General features: G+C 45.7%; 1 protein-coding gene across 1 annotated transcript; it reads left to right on the top strand.

Moving 5' to 3' along the window:
- Nucleotides 1-877: 877 nt before the first annotated feature.
- shoc1 (shortage in chiasmata 1) lies at nt 878-19,710 on the top strand. The gene is made up of 29 exons (XM_030104284.1): nt 878-2,359; nt 2,571-2,584; nt 4,640-4,718; nt 4,797-4,926; nt 5,650-5,740; nt 5,823-5,977; nt 6,074-6,236; nt 6,336-6,450; nt 6,524-6,665; nt 6,746-6,847; nt 6,931-7,060; nt 7,199-7,293; nt 12,181-12,417; nt 13,058-13,429; nt 13,636-13,827; nt 14,040-14,223; nt 14,303-14,415; nt 14,548-14,732; nt 14,845-14,917; nt 15,682-15,751; nt 15,966-16,141; nt 16,219-16,324; nt 16,645-16,756; nt 16,868-16,989; nt 17,151-17,241; nt 17,681-17,812; nt 18,105-18,254; nt 18,830-19,454; nt 19,625-19,710. Exons 1-29 carry the CDS (start codon nt 878-880, stop codon nt 19,708-19,710), a joined length of 5,724 nt encoding a protein of 1,907 aa, XP_029960144.1.
- The last annotated feature ends 2,346 nt before the right edge of the window (nt 19,711-22,056 follow it).

The following is a 22,056-nucleotide window of genomic DNA, read 5'->3' as shown; positions in this document are numbered from 1 at the left end:
GGAGCAGAGGTGGGACAGAGCATACGTTCCTCAGCCAATAGGAATACACATACCAGCTGGATGAACAACACCTAGGGAAAGTTTTTAGTCTTTCAGACTCTTCCTTCTCCTATCAGTAAAATCCAGTTAGTCAGTTAATGCACAGAATGGCCACTACATTGTGCAAATCTTGAAAACAGCTCCAATACAGATGAAACAAATAGAGTAATAAATAAATAAAAATCCTGTTCCTTGCCTTTGAAAAAAATGAATAAAAAACTCAAACCCTCCCACAAACGAGCACCTGACTCCACCTGTTTTCTGTCAGTCAGTTAGAAGGCAACAGCTTTGATTGGCTGTCAAGGGAAGTTTAAATGAGTAGCACCTGCATCTGAGCTGCCATTTCATCACTGAGGAAAAGCTGTTGGATCAGAAGAAGGCAGAGACTTTTCACTTTGCGTTTGGCCACATTTCCAGTTGAAGTCATGAGGTTTCTTTTATGGTACTGCTAAAAATGTTGTCTTTGTGCCATTGAAAGGTTGGCTTCATTTGGGATGACTAAATTGAATTCTCTACCTGATTTTCCTAGCTCTCTGCTGCCATTACTGCTCTTTGTTGGAGATCTTCAAGCAAAACTCAAATGTAAGTCTGTTATGAACAGATTTTGGTTGTCTCTTTTTTTAGGGTTTCAGTAAAATAGTTTTGTTTTTCAGCTTCTGATGGCGACTTTGATGGTGTCATGGAGGATTTTGAAAATCTTCCTAATGGTCAACTTCAGTGGGTCTCACAGTTCAGTTCCCAGTTCCCACGATCTCAACGTGTGTCACAGCCGCAACCTCGGGTACTACGTTCTCAGCCCTTGAGCAAAGCACAACCTCAGTCCCAGCCTGTGCCCCAGATGCCGCGCGCTCAGTCCCAGTCCCAAGCCTTGACGCCTCGGTCTCAGTCCCAGTCCGAACCCCTGATGTCTCAGTCCCAGTCCGAACCCCTGATGTCTCAGTCCCAGTCCGAACCCCTGATGTCTCAGTCCCTGTCCGAACCCCTGATGCCTCAGTCTCGGTCTCAGTCCAGACCCCTGATGCCTCGGTCTCGGTCTCAGTCCCAGTCCGAACCCCTAGTGCCCAGGTCTCGGTCTCGGTCCCAGTCCGAACCCCTAGTGCCCAGGTCTCGGTCTCAGTCCCAGTCCGAACCCCTAGTGCCCAGGTCTCGGTCTCAGTCCCAGTCCGAACCCCTAGTGCCCAGGTCTCGATCTCAGTCCCAGTCCGAACCCCTAGTGCCCAGGTCTCGATCTCAGTCCCAGTCCGAACCCCTGATGCCTCGGTCTCGCTCTCAGTCCCAGTCCGAACCCCTGATGCCTCGGTCTCGCTCTCAGTCCCAGTCCGAACCCCTGATGCCTCGGTCTCGCTCTCAGTCCCAGTCCGAACCCCTGATGCCTCGGTCTCGCTCTCAGTCCCAGTCCGAACCCCTGATGCCTCGGTCTCGCTCTCAGTCCCAGTCCGAACCCCTGATGCCTCGGTCTCGGTCCCAGTCCGAACCCCTGATGCCTCGGTCTCGGTCCCAGTCCGAACCCCTGATGCCTCGGTCTCGGTCCCGGTCCCAGTCCGAACCCCTGATGCCTCGGTCTCGGTCCCAGTCCGAACTCCTGATGCCTCGGTCTCGGTCTCAGTCCCAGTCCGAACCCCTGATGCCTCGGTCTCTGTCTCAGTCCCAGTCCCAGCCCCTGGTGCCCAGGTCTCGGTCTCAGTCCGAGCCCCTGGTGCCCAGGTCTCGGTCTCAGTCCGAGCCCCTGGTGCCCAGGTCTCGGTCTCAGTCCGAGCCCCTGGTGCCCAGGTCTCGGTCTCAGTCCGAGCCCCTGGTGCCCAGGTCTCGGTCTCAGTCCCAGTCTGAACCCCTGGTGCCCAGGTCTCGGTCTCAGTCCCAGTCTGAACCCCTGGTGCCCAGGTCTCGGTCTCAGTCTCAGTCCCAGCCCCTGGTGCCCAAGTCTCGGTCTCAGTCCCTGCCCCAGCTGCCACGGATCCAGCATCGGTCACAGGTGCAACGCTCCCAGCACTCACCTGAGCTCCAGCAACAGCCTCGTTCTCTGGTACAACCCCAGGCTCTACCCATGCAGCTCCTGTCGCAGTCTCAGCTCCAGATGCCTCGATCCCAACAGGTTGGCAAACCTCAATCCAATCCTCAGGTGTCATCCTCTGGGGGTCAACTTCAAACACCACGTTCCAAGTACCAAAACCAGATTCAGTCTCCGTTCCAGCAAACACCATGGTCACAGCAGCTGCCTAAGCTTCATTCCCAGAAAGGTATCTATCAGGGTGAGGTACCCCTGTTCCCTCACAGGCCTCAGGGCCCTGTACCCCCGTTTCCTCCTAAGGGTAAGGCCCAGGTACCACCATATCCTGTTGACCACTCAGGCCCTTGGAAATACCTTTCTATTCTGCCCTTGGGCTCAGAGCTGCTGGAGTGATGCTGGTTTTATCACGCTTTAAAGCCAAGAAGAAAGGTAATCTGTTCTTGCAATAATTGATGCTTCATGCTCAACTGCCTCCTGTGTTAGGCAGCTCATGATTTATGGCACTGTGTTCTTGTCATTTCAGGCCAATGTCCCAAAGTACATCTTCGACTGCACAGTGAAAGAAAATCCTTCAAATAAAATGCAGTCACCTTCTTGAGTCCAAGCTGTAGTTGATTTCATTCAAGTATGGAGATGGCAACCCCTGATGGATTCCATTCTTCTGACTATGCTCTTAGGTTGTTGCTTTTTACTGCTGTGGCATTGGCTCTTCTGGTCATTGTAGCAACAGCTCACACACCCAACACAGGAGAAACAAATACAACTTCACATGTTTTATTTTAAATATTCTTGGACTCGGGGAGTAAACTGGAATACCCAGAAAAGTTTTGCACGCACATTTAGAAAATGCAAACTACACAATTAACTCATTTTTAATGTCTTCACTTTTGCTTGAAAGTCTTTGTTCTCAACTCAGCCTGTTGATTCTGAAGTTGGGGACATTGATTTACATTGTACCTCTACGGTTTGAGTAACAGATAAAGCAAGGTTGCCAACTTTTCAAAATATCTTGGAGTGAGCTTTGGTTGGGTCAACCAAAAGTTTGCAGAATACATGGAAATTCTCTGTTTGGCCACTCTTTGGTGTTAAAATCAAGCCAAAACCTCACAAACACACAAACTTGTTTTCGGGGCATGTTGTTCTCTGCTCATTAGACCTATTTACATAGATCCAGAAATCCTCCTTATAATCAGATTGTAAGGTCTAACGGATTGTAAATGTGTCATATAAACACCTGAGTGGATCCGATTGGACTGGATCGTGAGAGGCAGTCTACCCTGATCGATAATCTGCTTGTGCTTAATATAAACAGTGGAAGGCAGCGGATGGTGATATACTCGCATATATGTTCTGTGTACACGCTCCCCAGTGACAGATGTGTGCAAGAAGCAGGAATTAGGAAAGTAAAAAACGAGCAGAAAAAGTGGATGGTGGTTGAGAAAAACTTTTTAATAAAAACTCGGAGAGCAAACGCTTGTTGAGAGACGAGATGGCCTCAAGTTCTGCAACAGCAAGTTGTTCAAACAGCTCCATGACAGGCTGCCAGTTGCTTGAGTGGATAACAAGCAGTGCTGAGACAAAACTAAAGATTGGAACCTGAAAAGTGAGAGAGAGACCTTCAGTATATGTCACAGATTGGATTGACCATGCTGGATAAAACAAAAAAAAAACACCCATTTCAAAAATAAATAACTATATCTGAACTTCTTGTTTCCCTTTCCTCCTAATCATAAGGAAGTCCATTTCAAAACTACAAATGAAATATATCCCTCTCATGAATTTATCACATCCAAATTTAATCTCTAAGTGGATTACTGCTATTTATGTAATGATGATGAATTACATAACACTTCTACAGTTGTGAGACAACTAATAGACTATGGCAATCAATTCAGAATCTATAAATATGAATTTAATCCCCTTCAGTGTTATAAAATTCGGCATGACGATGAAAGAAAAAGCAATGGAGCTTTTTAATCCCAGTCTGAGACCCACATTTGTTTGATCCACAGAGTCGTCATTGGAGGGGCACACAACAAGTATTTTAAAAATATTTTTATCAATTTTTTTTCTTTTTAAAGCCAGAGAAAAAAAGCTGCTTTTTAAAAAAAATTCAGTTAAAAAAATGTATTCACAGTTATTTTGTTGTTACTGTCAATTTACTGCACACAAAAATAAATGTACAGTACATAAATGTATAATTGTTTCCAGATCTGGCAATTCTGCTCTGAAGCCCCACAGTCAGCTGACGCTGCCACAAATCGCAGGACCGTCATTAAAAATACAACACAGTCATGTAAGTAGAATATATAAACAATATAATATGATTTTTCAAGCTTGCATGTGTTCTAACTTTACCCTCTGGTGTTTCACTGCAGAGTTATACGTTGTTTAATAGCTTTATTTTCTTAATTTAGCTAACTTCGTGAGCTGCTGTTAGCTAGCTGAACACGCTAACGGTGCAGCGTTTCGGCTTAAGATACATAGATTTTTAAATATGTTGTCAAATTAATGATTTGAGGATATATCCTGTGAAAGTGTCTTTAAAATTCATTTTCAACTTGTTATTGGTGTGTATGTGTGGTTTACCAGGTGTGAGGAGGACCGCTCTCCCTCGTCTGTACTGTTCCCTGCTGGGAGATTTGAAGCTTATGAAGCTTATGTCTTCGAGGTATTTTCACAAAACCCTCGTTTTAAACTTGACTACGTCTCATTAAACTGTCTCCTTTTGCGTCTGTTTGTACACCAGAGCAGCACCAGGCCGAATGGGATGGCGGGCCTGCTGGGGCTGCCCACCCCTTACCTCCCAGGCTCAGACGATCTGTACCCGGACAGTGGGAAGCTGCAGGAGGACACCTACAGGAGACCATGGACCAGAGGTATGGCTGTCAAACATAAGGCCCGAGGACAAAAATCAGCCCACCGTATAACCAGAAATTAATGTCAGTTACTGCTGTTCATGGTTGTGAGGGCTGACTGACATTTTGTAGCCCACACACGAGATAAAATGCACCAGACAAGTAATTTTCCCCCAGGAGATCAATAAAGGACTTTTTTTTTTCTTTGCACAAGAAAAGATCAAGTTGTCATTATGTATAGATTGTGATAATTTTATCTGTTTGACCCAGGCAAAGTTTTAATTGGACTGCATGTGACCCCTAAACTAAAATTCAAAATCAGTCCCACATGAGCGAGGAGCAGAATGGGAAGGAATTTTTCGAATGAGAAATCTCTGCAGATTCAGACTCGTCTGTGGCTTTATCCTTGCATGTGTCATTGGATAGTAAGATAGAAAAAGAGAGCAGCAAACAAAAATCAGACAGCAAACTTATCCATTTACTGCAGAGAGACCAATAACATGACCACTAAACCAACGTACAAACAACTGGTTTTAAATAGGATTTGGGGATTTAATGTTTTTCAATATTATTACATGAAACCCACCATTACTTTAGAGGTATTTCAATGGGAAAGACAACAGAACACAGGAAACACAGGTGAATCATCGCAATTTTAACATGTTGCTGTTCAATACTGATGGAGTTAGAAGGATAATGAGTAATGTCTGCATTGAAGTCTAAAGTGTGTCCTTCTTTGGTTAGAACAAGTGATGTCTACCAGCAAGCTTTCACTCGGCAGCCCTCCATTTGAGGATTTGGAAGAAAGAAAACAGCCAGTTGTCTCACCTGAAAGGTTTTGTTATTTTGAAAAAAAAAAAAAAATCACACTGTTTATCATTTGTGGAGAGTTTTAATAAACACTTTGAATGCTTCAGATTTATTGCGATGGATGAAATGGAGATGATACCCAGCTCTAATCCTGACTCACTGGTGGATTCAGACCTTGATGAGTATCTTTTTGAAATATCTCGTACTTCTGAACCATGGCAGGAGTCTTTTTCCAAGTGGACATCTGAAAATAATGGTGAAGGTAACTCATACTTGGCCTGTTGGAAACCATTATTAGCTTCAGGTTATGCAGAGAAAGCTGGCTTTGCTTTATAAACGTTCTCCCCATGTGTTAAAGATCTTTTCTTACCAGAGGAGGTCTTGACTGTCGACTACCTGCTACAGTTTCGGAGACATTTACCAACACTGAAAGCTAAACTGTCCCGACTGAGCGTCCTGCTTGTGGCCGACCCTCTGCTCGGCTCAACAGGAGACTCCATCTCTGAAGACGCTGTGTTCAGGTGTTTCCATCAGATCTGAGTCTGCCTTTTCCTGACTTCTCACACCTTTCCTATTTCTGTAACCTTCCACGTAACCTTCATGTCCATCATGTGTTCCAGCTGTTTCCAGCGCTGTGAGTTGTATGAGAAACCTCCACATGTGGACAGCACTGATGTGGAGACCTGTGCTCATATTCATGAAGAGTTCCACAAAGAATCGCTCGTCAATAAAGAAGTGAGTAAAGCTTAATCATGTCAGATTGTCTAATCTTGTTGACGCTGATTGTTTTTATGACCTTCCTCTGTAGTCGCTGCTGCTCCCTGACATCTTGGAAACTGTTCAGGTGAACCCAGAAAACTGTTTCAGCCCTTCAAGGGTCTCTGATCACATAAATGTCTCACCTGAAGTGCTGAATGAGTCGTGTCCAGTTCTGCTGGAGCTTCGTCAAGGTGAAGACATGACAGGAAAACACTCAGAACTCCTGCAAGGAAACAAAAACTAATATCAGTTGTGTTTGCGTTTTCTTTAGCTTGTTTTCCAAATGCATCGGTGGAGTGGATTTCACCGTACAGGACAGCAGGAGAGGCAAGTGAAGTATGCAAGGTGAAGAAAGACCCGGCAGATCTGGCAGGTACATGTTACACATCTTTCATGAAAAAAGACTAAATTTAAATGTAATTTTCGTGAGTCAAACATTTTCCTTGCGTCTTGGAGAGCGCCTGGTGCTTCTTCCTGAGATGGAGCTGGACGTTACGTTCAGCCCGACTTCTAAGAAGAATCGACACCACGTCTGTATGTCCACCTCTGAGCTCCAGAAAGAAGAGCTGCCTCCTTTTTCTCCACTGTGAGTGGAAATACATGCTCACTCTGTGGCAGTCAAACTTACACAAATTAAGCATAAATCCTTGATGTATTATATTTATAGAAAACAATGAATGAAATGATGTTTCTGTGTGTTTAAAAGCTCTCGCCTGTCACGCAGATCTTTGGTGTCAGCGAGAACTCAGGAGGAGATGCAGACGGCGCTCTGGAAAGCTGAGAAACACCCAAACTTCATGGTGTGCATTCTCTTAGCAGGTAACTAAAGGGGCACGACACCACTTTCACACACAACCATCGATTTGCTCTTCAATGAACAGGAAGCGTTTTGCTCAGCCGCGTGAACGACCTGCAGATAGATAAGAGTTTGAAGGATTTACAAAAGTCAGAAGATTCTAGAAATATTTAGAAAGAATCTTGTGCTTTAAATCCTTACATCCAGTGAGGATACTGTTGTACGTGCTTTGAAATCTATTAATTGAATTCAAGATGTGGAGTCTAAATCAGGGCATCTTCAAAACCTGCTGTGAGATTTTCAGACCACTAGATGTCACTGAGTGACCTGTGTTTAAAACACCTTCCATATCTCAGGGTTCCTACACAGTATGGAAAGTATGGAAAAGTATGGAATTTGATTTTATAATTTTCCAGATCTGGAAAAGTATGGAAAATTTAAACTATTGTATGGAAAAATATTCATGTTTCCAAGACTTCTATCATTGTTATATTTTCTAAAAAAACAAAAGAAAAAAACAAAAAAAGAAAGAAAGAAAAGGAATATAGAAAAAAGGGAAATGCATCGATCTGTTGGTAGCAGCTAAAAATGTTTGTGTGAGAGCACACAGACGGTTACGGTCCTGGAAAACGTTTGGGCAGATTTCTCAGCTGCCATTGCACTCCGGTCCGGTAGGTGGCAGGCTAGCAGCAATGCACCTGTAAACTGGATGCCAACATAGATATATACAGTATATACAAACTCAGATGGCTCATGCCCATTGTAACCCAGTGGGGACTAGCGTCGTCACATGGCGGCCATCTTGGGACAGGGCCGCTCACTCACTCATCACATTAAAGGGCAACTCCGGTTTTTTGACACCTGCACCTTATTTATAGGTGTGTGCATGCTCATATACTCACTCAGACAAACATCGTGCAGCTCGGAGTCCTCCAGAAGTTATTTAGATCCAACCGATTTAGCGTGGGCCATGGCAAGGGAGCTTCAGCGCGGGACATAATCTCTGCAGAATCGCTCATTTCGGCTATATTTCTTCATCCATCGCCAGTGTTATAAAGTCAGCTCGTCTACCGTCTTCAGGTGGTTCAGCTGACAGTTTTCGCTTACTTAGCAACAATTAGCTCAGATGGGAACGTTGGAGCTCCTCTCCCCAGCAGAGAGGCACTCTGAGTCGCTGCCGTGCCGGGCGGGGGGCTGCAGCCTCCCGGCGAGTCAGACACCCGGGTGCCGTGACAGCCGAGACCGACTCAAAGTGCCTCTCTTGGGAGAGCAGCTCCGTGACGTTCCCATCCGAGCTAATTGTGGCTAAGTTAGCCCAGTGGAGGCACACTGCGTGCGGGCTGCGGGGCGCTCCTGGAAGTCTCTCCTCACCGAGAGTCTCTGGAGGTCTCCAAGCCGGGCGAGGAGCACTGTGTGCTGGCTGCGGCTCGGCGGACGGGAGAGGCTCCAGCATTCGAGCTAATTGTGGCTAAGTTAGCACGGTGTCGGAGAAGAGCGAAGCGTAACAGATCCTATCAGAGCAGAGCAGAGCTTTTAGCATCCAACCCCGGATCGAAAGGCAACCCGGGGCCGCCATGGGCCCCCCCACGCTGCACGGCGCCCAGCGCCGCCGCCGTGGTGGACGGTTCCCCTGACCCAGCGGCTCAGCCTCCAGGCCCGGTCGGGCTCCACAGGCGGACGACTGGACCCACGCCCAGGCCACCCCTGGCTGTCCGACCGTGGTGGTAGACGAGCTGACTTTATGCAGCCTCCCGGCAAGTCAGACACCCGGGCGCCGTGACAGCAAGGCCGACTCGGTGCCTTTCTGCTGGGGAGAGGAGCTCCAACGTTCCCATCCAAGCTAATTGTGGCTAAGTAAGCGAAAACTGTCAGCTGACCCACCTGAAGACGGTAGACGAGCTGACTTTATAACACTGGCGATGGATGAAAAAATATAGCCAAATTGAATGATTTTGCAGAGATTATGTCCCGCGCTGAAGCTCCCTTGCCATGGCCCCGCTACATCGGCTGGATCTAAATAACTTCTGAAGGACTCTGAGCTGCACGATGTTTGTCTGAGTGAGTATATGAGCATGCACACACCTATAAATAAGGTCCAAGTATCAAAAAACCGGAGTTGCCCTTTAATGTCAATTGAGCGTCAACTTTGAAATAGCTGTTGATTGCTCAATTTTCGCTCGATTTTCAAATCACGTGGTTTGTTATAAACATCAGACAAGTAGATATTTAACTGCATGCAAAAAGAAAAGTTGTGATTTTAACATTTAATCTGAATCATAGCAACATAACGTTTGTAATAAATCAAACCGTCTGTAAATCCGTTAAGAATTTCGAGTATTTTAGTGTAAATCACTCACCTTCCCTTAGATTACACAGAGCACCCCGGAGTGCTGTCCAAAGATGGCTGCCAGTGAACGATGTTGTTGACTCCGCCTTGAAGGCCTCAGTATTCTTCCCCGTCACCGCGACATCGTTCCTACAACGTCTGCGACGCGCCCTATGTTGGCCCTACGCTAAGGCTTGACGCGCACCTGCCAAAAATCCTGACTTCGTGTCGAGGCGACGAGTGGTGACGTTAACGTCAAGGGCTGTGATTGGTCCGCTTTCGTGTTGTTTATAGAATGAAGTAGAACTCTCCCCGTATGCTTTTCTGATCCGAACAGTGCTTCGGGAGAAGTGTAGATTCAAAATTGAGCGGCGCACATCCTGTACATCCTATACTGTTAGCAGTGTTAGCACTGTTAGCAGACCGGGCTATGTGTATAGCCGCTCCTAAAACGGCTTTAATCGTCCAAAAGCTCATTAGTTTCACCAATATTTCATCATGGTCCGCTCAGCCTCTCCTCACCACAGCCCGGTGTCACCAGATATGTCATATATGCAGATATATGTTCAGTCAGTGCACGTGTGTCTAGATATCTATGTCTATAGATCTATGTCTAGGTAAAAGCCGGAGCTACGGAAGCCACATTGTTGTTGTGACTGCCTAGCGGCTTGGCGGTGAAACTGCAGAGGAGCGCGTTCAATTGACGCTGAAGCAAGATATGTTCAGTTGCCGGCGTAGGAACGACGTCGCTGCAACGGGGAAGCATACTGAGGCCTCAAGACATCTACTTCTTATAGGATATCTATGGATGCCAACCACCAAGCAAAACCAACAGAAGAAGAAATAGGGCAGGTGAACAAGTTACTGCTCATGAGTGAGCTAAAATGGGAAGATGTAAATTTTCAGAGGAGTAGGGCTGGGTACCGTTTAACGGTACCTCAGTGGTACCGACCGGAAAACTCCGGTATATACTGGTACCGAACAAGAGACGTGCGTACTGGTATCAGTTTCGGTTCTTAAAGTGGCTGTGTGGTCAATAAACATGCGCGGAAACGATGGTTCAGTTCTTCTCTTTTACTGAAAAAAAATGGTGCATCCATCATTGAACATGTTACCACGTCTTACCGGCTCACACTCTTTCTAACAACATGCAGAGAGAGCCTCACAGAGAGCCTGCAGCCCTTCTTCCTCTGTGGTGTCTGTGTAAAATAAGGTTGAACATGCAAACAGCACACCAAGTGGCATGAAGTGCAAATGCAGTCATGGTGTCGTCTGTGCGCCGTAAAGGCAGGTACCGAAAAAAGTACCATTCAGGAACTGGTACCATACATGAGGTATTGAAAAAGTACTTGTACCCGAAAAATATCTAATGGTGCCCAGCCCTACAGAGGAGTGGCTAAAAAATCCCAAATACATAGGCTGCTTGGCAAAGGATTCCGGGCAGACAAGAAAAGCAAAATGCAGACTTTGCATAAAGTCCTTCAACATCACCAACATGGGGGAGGCGGCGGTGCTGAGCCACATGATGGGGAAGAAACACAGCTCAGGATGGAAACCAAGGAGTTCCTTGTCACAGCTGTGACAAAGCTACTGGATAAATGCCCCCTTAAATGACTACTCCAAAGATTTTGGACCCACGCCCTTTCCCTATCATTGACAAAGTTAGACAAGCTCATAAATACCTTTTTTGTGTCTTTGTGGCTGGTTCTCAGCTGTTAGCATCGTAGTTAGCTTAGCTCAATTGCTGGAAGTCAATAGGAATCAGAACCGGACTGACGAAAGTGGACAAAATTCTCCTTCCAATGGTCCAGGGGATGGCGTATTAGCACGTGAAGTAAATCCGAATGGTTATAAAACATTTTAAAAGACGTGTTTTCTTTTCAATCCATTAAAATAATGTTTTGATACACAGACCTGCGCATGCGCGGTGCTCCATGGAAGGATATACCGGAGCACAGCAGTAGCAGCCATAGACTCAGCCGCTGTGCGCCGGTATCTCCTTCCGCGGAGCACTATGCTTACTAAAATGTCACAAATTATTTGATGTTCTTGGCGAGAACTCTGGAAATTTGGGTATGGAAAAAGTATGGAATTTTGAAATGGCAAACATGTAGGAACCCTGATATCTTCATTGGCAAGTTCTATCAGATACAGCTGTTCTGATTGACTCGGACTTCAGAAGCAGATTTAAACACAATGAATGTGGAGATCTAGATGTTGATGTACACTCTCGAGAAAAGTTCTGATAAATAGGCTTTTTTTTTCTTACCAGTAACAGTCAAAGTGTTCTGTCGATTTGAACATTTAAATTTAGTTTTGAGTTGTTGTCAGCACAAAAATTGAGTGTTTCTACTTTCGCAAAAAGCATCATTACAGTGTCCATCACACTCCTGAACATAAAATGCAATAAATGCCTTGTTGCTTCTCCATCTGTATTTTGTCATTAAATGGTGCAAGACACACCGATTTCACTGATTGAAGCTGAGATTTTTAGTTTTATATCTGAGGAAGTAGCTTTAATTCTTCACATTGTGTGTGTTTAGTTCAGTTTTAAATTCCAATAAATTCTGCTTTTTTCTCACAGAGCCTGAAATCTGTGAACCAGCAGTCGACATCCAGCCCCTGTGTGAAGTTTCGAAGGCTTTTCAGTTGAAGAAACACAGCATCACACACACTGGAGACCACCAGACGGAGACGGGAGTCCTGCAGAAGGATTTGGGCTGCGCTCGTCTGTTAATGGAGAGCATGAGGTCGGAGTCGAACCCTGGGAGGGAAGAAAGGGTGGAGGTCTTCAGAAAAGTCTGTCTAGCACATGTGGAGGGTAGGTGTAGTATGATCATACTGAGACTCTGGTAAAGAAGAATCTGGCTGTGTGCTTGGGAGCTGATGATACGTGAGATTAGGGGTTTAAGAGGTTTTTCTCATCACAGTGCCTTTTCTATAATTGTTAAAGTTTGTAACCTTTTGATCTGAATACACCCCAAAGCAGGAGGCTGCAGCTCTAAAGCCACATGTGGCTATTATGGTTTTTCCGTATTGGTTCCCTGAAGCTTTTCTACAATTATCTGTGAATTTGTTCTCTTATTAGCTTTTTTTTTTAAATCTTATTTGCATACATGCCTTATTTGACAAAAGATTCTCATGGCTGAAAGAGCTAAAATTACCATTAAAACCATTAAAATCTTAGAAGGCAAAGCAGCTGGAAAGCATAAAAAAAAGACAAAAATGTTTGCAACTGTCAATAATGGAGAAAAAACAGATCAAACAGAATGACTATTATAATTAAAACCATGAGAAGAAAAAAAGGGGCTCTAATGTCTATATGGTGCATGGATATGTGTGATAGATTGATTTTAAATTAAAAGTTGAACTGCTGCTGTGGATCTCTCAGGCGCACATCTGAACTCTTTTCTCTGTTTTCTCTCTGGTTCCAAATTTCTCCGTGCAACTGCATCCTTCAGACAAAACTCATTTACAAAGAGAGTGGAACTCCTCTCACGTGAACACTTTCAACACAAACAAAGAAGTAACGCCTGCGGCTGCGGCCGCCTCCAGCATTTCACAGGAGACATTTCCAGTCGCGGCTCTCAGGTCTTCTACTCCGGCACCCGTCACCAGCAGAGGTGGAGACGATGGGAGGAGAGAGCGGAGCTCCCGCCTCTCTGTGCCTGCCAGGTCAATCAGGACGGATGTCTCTGATAACGCCAGAGGAACACCGTTCAGCAGGCGTCCAGCAGAGACGGACCACGACCCTCTTTCCACCTTCATGACGCTCAGATTCCAGCCGGTCGTCTCAGTTCCTGCAACTCGTCAGAGCTCAGCCAGCGCCGCAGGTACTCCCTGGATGACACTCCTCCTGAACGGGCAGACGGCTCATAAAGTTTCACTCATATTTACTGATACAGGAGGGAGTTTCTAGAAACTGCAGCAGCAGTCAAAGCGAGCAAACATTCTCCTTGATGGAGACTCTCGATCGTTGTTTTATTCCTGAAAATGGTGAAAAACGTCAGACAGCATCATGTCACGCTTGTACCGACAGCAGGGGTGGGGCCTGTGGAGCAGACGCCCCCCTCAGAGGACACGCCGGGCCACATGCACACCATCGTATCAGGAAGAGCCACCAGAGAGCAGAATCCGCCTCAGTGGACCAGCAAAGTCCTGGGCCGTCCCGCCGTTCAGTCGGACCCTCAGAAGAGACCTGACAGCACGGTGGTGCAGGTTGAAGCCACAGGTGGGACACATTCAGCACAACGTGCTGCTGAACCCAACTTTGTTTCTAAACCACTTTAAAACAACTACAGTCATACTTGGAGAGGATGTAGTTATCTAATGTTTATTTACCTACTGTTCCATTTAGATCTTCATGCACTGATAGTTTAAGGTGAGTCTGCAGAGACAGTGTAACTTAACGTTGTTGTCCGACGTGGCTGCGCTCTCCTGCAGACAGTCAAAGGCGGGCCTACCGAGAGCTCCTGGAATTCGCCCTGCCCTGTCTGAGCTCTGCCCGACAGCTTGGACTCAACGTCCTGCTGTGGGGAGACTTCAGCCGCCTGGCTCCGGACCAGACTCACTTCCTCCTCAAACAGCAGGAGCGAGCGCTCCACAGGACTCCTGCTCCCAGCGCAGAGCCCGCCAGAGATGCCAAAGGTCATTTTAAATGAGACAGCCATGCCTCGTTACAGTTGGTTTGTTTGAAAGTTGTGAAGTGACACCGTGCTGCTCGCAGATCAGGAGCTGCTTCTCAAGCAGGCGACTCTGATTCACGTTCTGGTGACGTTCAAGGAGCTGCTGCTCAAGTGTGACCTGGGAACCGCAGTGGGTCAGTATGAACTGTCCACCCTGATCTGTATAAGATATAACAGGACGCCTCGTCAGAATAGATGAGCCTGAGGTTTGGTTATAGAGGCTCAGTAGCAGCCTTAACCATCCTATTTGTCCCTGTGCACTGCAGAGTACCTGAGCAGGGCAGTGAAGGCATGTGCAGAGGAAAGTGTGCAGCAGCTGCTCAAGAGGCTGCAGACCATCCTCTACCTCAGCCAGATGAACCAGGAGCCCAACTTCAAACTGCAGGAGCTGCAGCGGCTGCTGGCTGAGCGGCTGCACAGCAGCAACGCCGGACACAGCATCACAGGGAGAGTTAGTCTTTCATGTCTGTGCAGATTACGTTTTTGAAGCTTTATTTAATTGAGATGTTATTTTCACTGGTGAAACTCTTGTTAAAGACCCTGATTGGCTTGTCTTTGTGTAGATTCTTGTCATAATATCAGCTGACTCTGAAGACAGCAGCTCCACTGTGGTCGCCAGCTTGAAACAAGCTACTGGTGAGCAAGTGGTTTTGTTGTTGTCGTTGTCCTCACATGTAGCCGACAGCCGAGCCTTCTTTTGATTCATCGTCGTCAAAAATGCCCCAGTTTGCCAGAAACTGTAACTTAGTGCAACTTAATTGGAATTTTAGTACAAAAATTAAAACAAATGGGGAAAAATGCTAGTTTTTAATTTAAATGGCCTCAAACATACTCATACAAAATAAAGCAGGGGAAAGAAACCCTAAGCTCTTCTGTTTCCTTTTGGTGCCTTAATGGACTGCTGTGGTTTGCAGGGTGGAAACTATGTAGTCCAGGCACACATTTGTTTCTTGTGCAAACTAAATTAAAAACTCAAATGCTGTTGCTCTCAGAGGATCACTGCATGCTTCACTTTTATGCAAATCACAGTTATGAAAATCATAATCACACAATGCCTTAAATCGCAAGAGAGCTATAGGATTTGGGTTTCTGTGGTTATTTTGGTGGCAGATAAGAGAATTTGTCCAGTTTGTGATGACATCCACTGCAACATGATGACACTTCATGTAATTTTTTCATTTGGATGAAAATACTGTAATTTGGAAAGAATTTGTAAACCTCTGAAAATACTGTTAAGATTTGATAAAACTGTGATGTTTGTAGACATCAAATTGCAAATTTGCAGTATAGCAAATCATTGCAATAGACCAAAACAGAGCTCTGCCTCAGTCAGTAATAACAATAATACAAAAATGAAGAAACTGTGCAGCTGTGATTCAGCTTGTGTATGTTTGATTCAGGCGCTGCTGTCGCTGCTGTTCATCCCACAGCAGACATGAAAAAGCTGAATGGTGCCAGCGTGGTCAGCAGGTGACTCTCTGCTGTTTTCAGCTCCTCAGTCATTCAGTCATTCACATTGCAACACATTTCTACTGAATCCAAAGCAAACTTTGTGTTAGTCTTGTTTATATTTGGCATGAATATAAAACATACAGCAGTCAGGTCATACTGGTGAACAGGGGGAAACACTGTGCTGAAGGGGACATTTGATTCTTGTTCTAACACTCCCACTCTGCTTCACCAGCGTGCAGGCCTGTATGTGTGTGGTTGTGTGTGAGCAGCACATCGGCCCGGACTTCCCCTGGAGCTGCTTCTCCCTGCTGGTGGAGTTCGACCACCCGGGCCACTCCCCATGGGCCGCAGTGTGCAGGGAGAGGAGCATCGGCCACCTCACCTTCAACACCAACGTCTCCAACACCGGTCAGCTTCCACAACTCCCAAATCACTCCCAGGGTCATTTCTGAGTGTGTGTGTGTGTGTGTGTTTCCCTCCCACAGAGGATCAGGACACCAGCTGGCGTCTGCAGGATAACGTTCCCTACGTGCTGCTTGTGACGGAGCAGCTCCTCAACTGTCCGATGCTTTTACATTCTCTGGAGTCAGAGTGAGAGATTCCAATCATCCACACTTGGAGAAAGCCGGCTTCATTTAAGACTTCGTTTCATTTACCTACAGAAAATATCAGTTTGGTTCTTAATTTAATGAAAATAACTCATATTCTGCATCAGCTGTGTTCAGCCGTGCTCAACCAGCATCATGTAAAGAAACTCTGAACTCATTAATAGATATTGTAACATGTCAGTTAATATTAAACTGAGGTAAACTCTGCAGTCGTGAGAGATGGACTCGTCTTTATTGTTTTATTGTTATCAATAAGCTGCTGATTAAAATCAGGATAGTGTAAGTTGTGTTTGTCTGTTTCAGCTTCAACATTACCGTGTTGGAGAGGAGTTACAGCCCCACCCTGCAGAACCTGGGAGGAACCCAGAACTACACCGTGATCACTGTGGATGAAAACACAGCCATCGTCATTCAGGTAGCAGACACACACACACCGCTAAAACCTTGTCTTACTCTTGGATTAAAAAAAAAAGAGGTCCCTAGAGTGTGGGTGAAGTTCAGCTGAATTCAGTGTGTGTGTGTTTAGGAGCAGGAAGAACTGTGTCGGGAGCAGGTCAGTGAGAGTCTGGTGATGAGGCTCATCGCTCTCTCTCTGCAGTACAGCTGCTGCTGGTTCCTCCTGCACTGCTCCGGTGGCCAGGGACGAGGGTCTGTGTCCACGTCCACACATTACAGACATTACACTCACACTCACACACCAGCAACAAACACACATCCAAAAACTAAACAAACTGAAAAGGTATTTGATTTGGCTCTTTCAAGCAATGCACACAAACACTCACCATGACCTTCTGTGTGTACGGCAGCAGATTTTCCAGCGAAGCCTCCACCAACCTGGCGCTGCTTTATTCGTCCCTGGTCGTCTTCAATATGAAATCGGAGTTTGATCTGGACGTGAAGGTAGCAAACAACACTTTGTTCTGAATGTTCCTGCTCATCAGTTTCTGTCTCTCTCGATAACATCAAGTCTAGTTTTGTTACAATGCTAAACTTGCTCAGTTATGTTCCTGGCAAGATTTTCTGAATTAATTAAAATTGTCTATGGATCTCAAAACCCACCAAGATTAATTGAATATTAAAAAATGAAGATTTCTGCAGATTTCTGACATTGCATTTGTGGAGCAGAACCTCTAAGAAGCTTTCCAGTTTTAAAACAATTAGATCAGATTCAAAACACCAATAAATTTCTTTTAATAACTGAACCTCATTGTCCCCCGTGCATTCTTACATTGTGCATGTTTAACTCTGAGTCTGTGCTCAACCTCTCACACTTTGAAAACCTCTTATGAATAAATGTTTCAAATAACCAAATAATAAATTAATAAATGATGTCTTCCAGGTGCTGATAGTGTCAGACATGTTGGATTTGGCCAAGTGGATCAGCCAGATCTGTTTCACCTGCCTGATGTGCAGCGACAGGGACGCTCTGAGCTTCCTGGGCAGAGACTGGCTGACTGTGGTGCCTTCACAGGTGACCTGGACGTCCCAAAACTCTGATGTAGACAAGAAAATACAAAAGAAGAAGCTGTAAAAAGCCTGTAGCTGCACATATGTAGGATAATCAAAAAATGGCAGCATGAGCATTTTTAATTTATGCCTCATGTAATTAGTTTACTATTAATTTAATGCCATTTTTCTATCAATAGTTTTAGCTTTTATTAATTTCAGTGACACTGCAATTTGTATGAAACATACTTTTGACATAGTTAAAAGTTGGCTACATGCTGACTACATCCATGTTCCACATGGTTTTGTGTCTTCAGGATGAAGTGCGCCTGTGTCAGTTCCCATCGATCAACCCTCTGGTCGCTCAGCTGATGCTGAGCAGAGCGCCGTCCCTCCGGTGGCTCCTGGTGGCCCCTCTGCCCCAGCTGAAGGAGCTGCTCCCCGAGGTGTCCCACAAGGTGCTCAAGGTGATTCACAGCCTGCTGGTTCTAAACTGTTTTAATGAATGTAAATATTCATGTATGTGAAAACAGTCAATGATTTAAGGTGGCACTAAACATTTAATAGGGCTCAGACTTGAACGCATCTCAGTTAATCACAGAAAAACTACCATGTTAAACACAATCATGCTCCATTTTTACACAAACGTTTTTTGGATTATTGGCAAACCAAAGTGTGACACGGATGGTTTTTTATATATGTATGTATGTGTATTTCTATATTTTATATTTATAAGCTGATGGATGAGAGCATGGCGCTGTGCTAAATATTCAATAGAGTAAATTGTACTGTATCTAATTAATCATTTTACAATTGAGTCGTACAGTTAATGTTTAAATGTGCAACATTACATTTTTCCGTTTCAAATTCAGAAACATGGTTACTTATTTCACTGACCGCAATATTTTTATAGAGCTTTTAACTTATAATACTGAATTATAGGCAATCACAAAAGTAAAGTCCAAATCCTCTACGACTTACCATCAGAAACAAGTCTCAGCCAGTCGGAGATCTTTTTAGTTTCTTCTTTTCCTGGTTCCAGCTGTTCACAGACCTCACTGCCCGGTACCCGCCCCCTGCAGACCCGATCCAGTCTGAGTCCAGCCCAGAGCTCAGCCTGTGGAGTCAAACCAGCGAGCACCCGGGGCCTTGGCAGGCGGACCGGCTCTGGACCGACGGCCCCGGCAGCTTGTTGTTTGGAGCCAGAGACACACAGGGCGGCTTCAGCAAGCCGGACTCTGCAGAACGGGACGGCGGCTCAGATTTCACTGTAGACTTTCTGAGTTGTTCCTTTGGCAGCTGGACCAGCGGCGATCCGTGGAGCCAGAAGGAGGAGGAGAAGCTTCCTGTGTGGACGAGCCGAGCTGGAGCAGCGGGGGGCGTTGCTGAACGACTGAACGATGAACACACACACTCCCTCCAGAACCCAGGAAGCCCTTTCATGCTGGAGCCCACATTGAGCTGCAGCCCCGCCCTGCAGCCGCCAGAAAGCTCCCACACAGCCACGTTCCCCGTCGTCTACAGCGACCTCCAGCTCCGTCCCGTCACCGGCGGCCTGGGGCTTCCATCTAACCTGACGTGGGACCGGGGTGAAAGCTATGGTTCCAGACGCTGGGCGGGACGGGAGAGGAAGAGGAGCGGTGAGGAGGCCGGCCTGTTTGGATCAGGTGAACAGCATCAGCGACACACATGTTGCCATCAAAACAAAAACTCCATCAAATAGAGAAGAGAAACACTCATTTGGACTTTTCTTCTGTCAAATGACTGTAAAGAGAATTAGAGGTCAACTCTATTAAGCTGTGCTGATTGAGATTTTTGTTTGCTGTTTGTGTTGAAGTGCTGACGCCGCTGAAGAGACGAGGGCTGAGCTACGAGAAGATTCCCGGCAGAAGTGACGGACAGACGAGGCTCCGCTTGTTGTAGCCATGAAAGAAAAGATCTCAACCCTTTAATTAATCCTGAGAGTCGAGTTTTGACTCCATTAGAAAACATTTTCAGCTTTACGCAAGTCTTTTACTTTGCATTTGAATATTCCTGCACTTCAGGTATTTTAATGTTTTTAATCGTTCCCACTTTTTGAGAGTCTACATTTAGCTACCCATGTTTTAAAGTGTTCAGTGTTGATTAAATTGAAAAACTGTTCTGAATCTCTGCCTGTTAATCAGACACATAAACGTGATAAATGGCTGTATCATATTGTTATGAGTGTGTCATAATAAAAAACACTTAATATTTAAATCTGCTTACATCCGTCTTATGCTGTGTTAATCAGTTCATTATGTGTTCGTACACGGCTTCCGAGGAGGAGTGACCAGGGTTTTCCTGCAAAATCTGATTAAACATAATTATAACTGCACGCACGTTTTGCTTTGGTGTTCCTCCGCTCTGAGCATGCTCAGTCGTGCCAAAAACAAATTGTGATTTATGGTTGGAGGAGTGGGATTGGGGGTCTTTCCCAGCTCTGCTGATAACGTCTCTCATTTTAGCAGCTCCAGTGGTGGGACTTCTTTTTTCCCCCCCTCTCTTCTATAGTTTAGTGAAGCAATCCCCTTATCGTGCTCTCTCAGCGTGTGGAGAGAGTGCTTATCTTCACGAGCCAGCAGAGTGAAGCCAGCTCCCTCAGGAATGATCCCCAGACAAAGAAGACCCCGGGGGACATCGACTCCAAGCCTCCCTCCTGCCTCTGGACAGCCGCACGCACCCAACACCGGCCAGCCGCCATCAATAACCCGCCAGCTTCTTCTCTCTTTCCCCTCCTTTAAAATGTGTCTCTCTCGTTCTCTGCCGTCTGAGAAGCAGTGGACAAACAAAGAGGAAAAACGCTTTGGAACAAAAGCTGTGAAAGAAGCGGCCGTACGGCGGCGAGGTGAAGCGCAGCCTAATGGGCCGGTAATGGCCTCTGAGTGTACTGAAGCCTGGGAGTGAATGGAGCCGGACAGATACTGTGGGAATTAACAGGCTGGTTAAACGGAGGCCTGCTTTAGACGGGACCCCGTAAAGGTCACGCCGCTGTTATCTGTCATCGCAGGCTGCAATTAAGCATCACCTGTGTGTCTGCTCTCCTCCTCCCAGCCACAAATTCAGGCTCCTTTCAGGGTCCGTGACGAGAGGACACTGGATGGATGAGTTACTGCAAGGAAAAAAAAAATATAGTAATCACACCGGATCTGTAATAATAAGTGAAATGTTATAGTTTTCATCATAATAGTTTAACAGCTTTTTCTCCCCATTGTGCCCAATTTACTTAAAAGGTATTTGAATTAGTGACAGCATATAAATAAATAAATTAGTTATGAATAGTGGGATTTAAAAAAAAAATAAACTCCAAGCAAATACTACTAAAAAAAAAAAATCACTGCAAAAGATAGTTCTGGAAATAAATGCACTCGTCCCTGCGCTTACATGGGACTTTTTATTCCTCTTTAAATCCGAATAAATCCTAATTCCGCTCTAAAATGACCACGTAAATGCCTGTACCTCCCCAACATCTGAATGAGGAATTGCCTGTGCACTTCTAATTTCTATCAACATTGCGATATGTCACCATCTTTAAGTAGCAGTATGCTTTGAGTTTTCCCCTCCCGCTCTGCAGAAAACCTCTTGGAGGTGTTTTCAGTCAGAAGAATAACCGTTCAGGGCTTCTGACTGAACTCCAGTGAAGCAGCACATCAGTCTCTTCCCCCTTTCTCAAGGCAGAAGGAGCCTCCAGGTTAAAGAAACTAGTCTGCAACTGGGAGCCTGATGGTTTGATTCACACTCACTGCAGCCTCCCGCTGTGTGTATTTAAGGTGAACTTTGAATCACACGGGTTAAACACAGAGAAATTAACAATAAAAGCAACTTTGGATCTTAAAGCGTTCGTTTATCAGACTCTGACTGTCCTACAAACCTCCGCTGGACGCTTCGGCCAGAACCTGCGAAGCAGCAACAGGGAGGACGAGCCGTGCAGACCTGCGGTGGAGGCCTGACGCAGGACGCAGGCCTGCAGGTGCAGCCTCTTGGACGTGCAGCAGGGCCCATGAATGGCCGATTCAGAGATCGGCCCCCATCGGGCCCGTTCTCCAGGCCCGGGGGCTAATCCCGGCCCCTAATCGGATTATGTAAATTCCTACTCCACACAGAGACTTTTATGGAAGGCTGCGTCTTTGAAACAACACTTGAAGGGTGTAAAAAGAACAGTGACAATTGGTTAAACTAGACTTTTTTTTTTTTTTTAAACAGGATGAAGGTTGAAAGTGTTAGGCAGGAGCGGGAGCGGGGGAGGTGGGA

This window comes from Salarias fasciatus, chromosome 12 (genome assembly GCF_902148845.1).
Source record: "Salarias fasciatus chromosome 12, fSalaFa1.1, whole genome shotgun sequence".
Classification (NCBI taxonomy): domain Eukaryota; kingdom Metazoa; phylum Chordata; class Actinopteri; order Blenniiformes; family Blenniidae; genus Salarias; species Salarias fasciatus.
The sequence above is the reverse complement of the archived record's forward strand: the minus strand, read 5'-3'. Positions and strand labels throughout refer to the sequence as shown.

What these genes read in the sequence shown, in the direction of transcription:
- shoc1 (XM_030104284.1), top strand. Translation starts at nt 878, where the DNA reads ATGCCGCGCGCTCAGTCCCAGTCCCAAGCCTTGACGCCTCGGTCTCAG. An exon ending in ATGAAGCTTATGTCTTCGAG is followed by an intron (nt 4,719 to 4,796) that starts GTATTTTCACAA and finishes TTTGTACACCAG; the next exon opens with AGCAGCACCAGGCCGAATGG. An exon ending in AATCGCTCGTCAATAAAGAA is followed by an intron (nt 6,451 to 6,523) that starts GTGAGTAAAGCT and finishes CTTCCTCTGTAG; the next exon opens with TCGCTGCTGCTCCCTGACAT.